At 35.4% G+C, this 5,418-nt stretch overlaps 1 protein-coding gene across 1 annotated transcript in view; it reads right to left on the reverse strand.

Moving 5' to 3' along the window:
• Positions 1-5,075, reverse strand: part of LOC102600142 (26S proteasome non-ATPase regulatory subunit 6 homolog) — a 6,926-nt gene extending 1,851 nt beyond the window's left edge. The window contains exons 1-6 of the mRNA XM_006366773.2: positions 4,857-5,075; positions 4,643-4,757; positions 1,313-1,403; positions 1,062-1,207; positions 744-963; positions 492-600 (exon numbers count right to left, since the gene is read on the reverse strand). Coding sequence (XP_006366835.1) covers positions 492-600; positions 744-963; positions 1,062-1,207; positions 1,313-1,403; positions 4,643-4,757; positions 4,857-4,992 — 817 coding nt within the window. The 5' untranslated portion in view covers positions 4,993-5,075. The remainder of the gene's footprint in view (positions 1-491; positions 601-743; positions 964-1,061; positions 1,208-1,312; positions 1,404-4,642; positions 4,758-4,856) is intronic.
• Between the last annotated feature and the right edge of the window lie 343 nt (positions 5,076-5,418).

Below are 5,418 nucleotides of genomic sequence, written 5' to 3' on the forward strand. Positions count from 1 at the left end.
CCCACCCACCCCAACCCCCAACCCAAACAAACTCCCTGTCAAACTTAACAAAGATGACAAGATATTACTTTTTGTGCAATTGGAAAAGAACTATTATCCATTTGAAAAGTTACAAGTTTCAGGTGCGGAAATATCATCGTTTTTACTATTTTGATATGTGCCAGAAAGAACATCCCTTTAGTCTAATCAAGCTTAATACTCACATGACTAATAAAGAGCACTAAAACCCCATACCTTCGTGCTGATATTCAAAAGACTTAAAAACAAAAAAAATGGTACTACAAAAAGGAAACACTGGCATCTGAGGATTAAAACCTCCAAACAGGATTATCAATAATCAAGGACTTGCAAATACTACAATTCTCAACCAAATTTTCCAGAAAATGCATCAGGAACCCCCACCGGACATAAACTTCTGTGTGCAGACCTTTGCAAACTACAAAGGCACACTTCACATACGAAAAGAAAAAATAAACAATGGAAAAGCTTACCAAATGCTGAGAAAAATGACTTGTACTGACACTCATATAACGAGTTCATAAACTCAGACAGATATGGAATTTTTCCAATTACTGTCAAGATCTCTGGCGCATCCACGACCTGCAACATATACATAATAAAGTGAATTTGCAAGTACATTCATCACAGTAACATCCAGGAAATTCCAAGGGAACACAAATTTCAAAGTTTGAAAATTCCTCTTACTGCAAACAAGGATATTAGAGAGAGTACAAATTGAATACCTTTTGTTTCAAAGAAACCCGGTCCAAGGTAATGATGCTCGTAAGGACAGTATAAAATATGAAAGTATCATAGGGGAAAAGCTCATATGTGGTAAAAGTTGAGATAGAATCAAGGAAAAGATCTGCTGCTTTCTTGAAATTACGAGTGGACATGCAGAACAACCCTTCATACACCTTCAACCTGTTCTTCCTCTCCCAGTCACCCCCCTTTTCAAATAATCTGTCAGCAAACATTGGGAGTTAGCTCAATAACTAAAAAAGGCATTTAGAACATCATGTCTGATAACATCTGAACTGGCTGTGAACACTCCGACTTACTTCTTTGCCTTATCTATGCATTTAGAGATGAGGTCAAAATCCAAGTCAAATAGCCCCATCTGCAAGGTATAGAACACCAAGTCCATCTTTTGCCCAACTGCAACAGTTTTTTTCTCAGTCACCTTGAGTTGTTCAAGTGCTTTCCCCTGAAATTTTAAATTAAATAAAGCTTGATTGAGATTTGCCCAGTGTGATCAAATGAACTCTGAACAATTATTTGAATGAAAAAGAGAGAGATAGAGATAGCCTGCCTTGTCACCAATCCGAATGTAGAACAATGATTTAGCCAAATGAGCTTCTCGAACTTCACTTTCACCAAGGTTTTCTTCTGCATCAGCAATCCTTGATGAATGTATAAAGTTAGATGTGTGGTTTAAGTTTTGAAAAAAAGCAATGTATCTCCATTCTATGCAAAAGAAACCAAACACCTTTCTCTCACTTTCCTTGACTATGAATAATAAAAATTGAAACAGCACAACCAGGTATGCCCAAACTGGCTCAGAGCATCCATACATTGTACGCACTATGACCTTTTTAAGAATGATAATCCCATTCACTAAGCAAGTCATTACTTTCCCTCAATTATTGTAAAAATAAAGATAAACATGAACAATGATACCAACTGTAATTAACATTTTTATTACAAATCAAGATTATTCGGCATCCAAAGAATATGATTCCAAGCTCAATTATCATTCTCCAACCAAAATCTCTAGAGAAGAAACTGCATCACTAAGGATAAATCCCAGTAAATCATCTGAGGATCAAGGACATTTAGCTCAGTTTCACCTTATGTTGTTCAGTAAGGATGTTCAAATGAAACAGAAAAACCAAACTGAACTGTAAAACCGAGTCAACCCTACTATCGTTTGGTTGTAAATTTTAAAAACCGACAATATTTAGGTTGGTTTGAACAAAAGAAAATCAAACAAAACCAACAAATACACACACATATATACATATATTCATTAGTAATAAAACATTCGCTTAGCGATGCAGAAGATATTAATTGCAAAAACAGCTACCACTGTTGAGGTTCTGAATTCAAGGAATTCCAATCAAAGATTAGTGAAACGGAACGGGTGGTGGACAATGGTGCCAGCTTGCCTTTGTTGATCAATTTGGAAAGAGAGAAATGCTAGAATTTTTTAAGGCAAGCAGGTTTCAACACAGAAGCTCAAGATGAGTTGTATTATGTTGTTCTAGTTCTAGATGAGTTGTATAGGTTCTCTGTAAGTTCATTTCTGCACAGTAGTGCTCTTGGCTTTCTTGAAGGTATGGTGCTGCATTAGCTATATATATAAGGACTGATTGCAAAAATAAAATTCACTTTGAAGTCCATATTACTAGAGGGGGTTAAGAATTCTTTTCAAAAATCGATTGACAAAGAAAATCAATTATTCTGATATTTCTGCAAATTCTTGGATGCAATAGGTAGGTGTGACAAGTGGAGCTTGCATAAGCTTCTATAATTGGGAAATGAAGAAAAGTGGGTTAGTCTTGGTTTCTGTTTTTAGTCACATTGAAACTGTGTTAGCATTTTGCAAAATGATGATCTCAATCAACTGACCCCAAGCTTATATCTTTTGGTTTCTGCTTACCATTTCAACACTTTGGTCCTTGAAATCAAATAATTCTCAAAGACCTTATCTACTTCTATTCAGAAAGGGGAAGAGAAAGTGATTGAGGCAAAATTATCTTTGTTGCTAAAGAGTACACTAGTACTCCAATGGTTAGATTTGACTGCAATGTTTAAGATCGTGTGGTCCTCAAATCTTTAAAGACAACAATATATGAACAGGAAAAGGAGTTCACATAGGATTAAGTAAAATTTTATGATCCCATGGAATAAATTTTGCATAAATAGGTCGTGAAAATCTTACTAAAGGTTAAAAATCAAAAGAACATTTACAAGAGTAGCAAAAACATTCTTTTTAGTGCAAACTAGTCAATAGATCCAGAATGTCTTACACCAATTTTGACACACATTATGTGTGCCTAGCACTATTTTGTCATATGAATACACTGATTGTCAAGTTAGGTAGTATCAATTTTTTTGACTTATCAATCACGTCTACATAAAACTGAAAATAACCACAAAAAATCCGACAAAACTAAAACCAATGTAGTTTATATTACATTGGTTTTGTTTGGTTTGAATATCAAAAAATCAGTGTACACCCCTATTGCTCATACCCTTCAAAATCATTGTTGCATCCAGGTCGATACGATACGATTAGGGTGCAGGGGTGGTATTCAAATTAGATTTGCTGATTTGGGCAACTTGTGTGCTATAACTACACCTAAGGCCAAAGAAGTATAGGCTGATGGTGTATTTGGTTTGACATTGCATTTATGTCATATATGTATATAGTCACATACTCACAAAAAAATGTGGTAGGTAGACCGTGGAATTCATACAGGTGCACGCAAGCTAGCCTGGACACCATGGTTATAAAAATAATGCATATATTCACATACAACACTAAAATATTTTGCTATTACACGAGATAACTTATGAATAAAATATTAACTGTTTACAGAGAATTTGATTACACTAACTTCAATTAATTGTTGACATTTTTTTATTGTTTTAGTTGTCAAAATACATATACTTGTGTATGTATGTCCCCAGACTCCACTTTGTGAACTACACTGGGTATGTTGTTGTATATGTCGTAATATGCATGTATTGGTTGTGTCCTAATACCACACCTAAACTCCTATATGTAAAAACCCAAATCCTAAGATTTAGGTGATGACAAATCCGGCTTCTGGATTCGGACCCCTTGTCTCTGAGTACCGATGTTGCTCGGAACCTCGAACTCTTCAAAAATGTCATAAGGTGTGTCAGATCCTTCAAAAACAGTGCATTTTTGGAGGATCCGACACGGGTGCAGCAACATGTTCGGAGAGTCCAAGCAACTTAGCTGAGCACCATAGGTTTCACCAAATTATACTCCACGTGTTCATCGAATATACCGTAAAAAGAAAGTAGGCGTAAAATTTGGAAACGCTCATGCCCCAAATGCAGGGCTTACTGAGAAACTACACCACAGAAGAGTGCTGGTGGTGCTCCTGTCAGTATTACTTAACTCTGATAAAACTTAGCTTCAATGAGGTTTTGAGCATCTCTTTTCCACCAGCCCCCTCGGTGTCATTCAGCCTCCATTTATAATACCAAAAATGTATATTCTACAGCCAGATCTTTAGATTACAAGTGGATCATAAAATCAGAACTTCACTTCCATTTTCATTAATGTTAGAATGAAATGTACCAACTTTCATTACTTTAGCTCACAAAATATGACCTTCTATATGAATCTTACCTGTTAGGAGAAATTTTATGATCATATACTAAAATCCAATACTCTAATTACTTCGAATTTTTAACTCCAATTCTATTATGTCTTCTCTTAGACAATGTTAACTATACATGACTTTTAACTGATAATTGGTATGTTCTAAAGAGTGGAAATTTTCCAACATTTGACCCAAAAAATAAAGCAATCGAAAAGGAACAAAATAAGACCAAAATTCAATTTCAGAGATCACATAATATGCAGATTTAAAGTACTCACTTCTCATCGAGTTTTTTGAGCTCATCAGCATTCTTAACACGCATAGGATCAAGAACCTCCAGATTCAAACTAAAAACCCCTTTTGAAACTAGGGTTTCAAACAACGGAGCCATATCTGAAAAAAAAAAACCCATTTACAAGCAAATCAAAACAAATCCATAAAGCAAAACAACAATTTTAAACTTTAAAAAGAAACATTATCAATCAGATGTACCGTTGGAGACCACAGCTTCCAAGACTTCTTCACGGAGACGAACTTTATCCAAGTCATTGACATCTGGATGTGTCAAAAGGAATAGTTTGTGTGCAAGAACTAGCTGGGGTTGCTGGGTTCCTTCTTCCGAATCCATAGTTCTCTCTCAGAGGTTTCACTGTTTTTCAGATACTTTGCTTGCGAAAGGGTGTATAAAGTTCTCTTCTCTTTGGAAAAATGCACAAGAAGGGGGAGAGGGGATATAATATGGGCTTTGGAGTGGGCTAAACTTTGGGCCATAAGTTTATAAAAGAGATATCGTATTATGTATCAATTGTATTGAATCAAGAGCAACTTTCACATATAGTAAACACAAAATTCATATTTGTATGCTATAACAAAGTTTGCATAATTGCGTTTCATAGCAAACATAAATATGTATATTTCGCTATACATATACAAAAAAAACAGTTGTATAATCTGTTTTGGTATACATATACAAAAAGATCAATTGTATAAAGTGAGAGAGGCGAGTGAGCGAGCGAGATCTGGGAGAGTGGCGAGCGAGATCTGGGAGAGGGGA

Source organism: Solanum tuberosum, unplaced genomic scaffold (assembly GCF_000226075.1).
Source record: "Solanum tuberosum cultivar DM 1-3 516 R44 unplaced genomic scaffold, SolTub_3.0 scf00684, whole genome shotgun sequence".
NCBI lineage: Eukaryota > Viridiplantae > Streptophyta > Magnoliopsida > Solanales > Solanaceae > Solanum > Solanum tuberosum.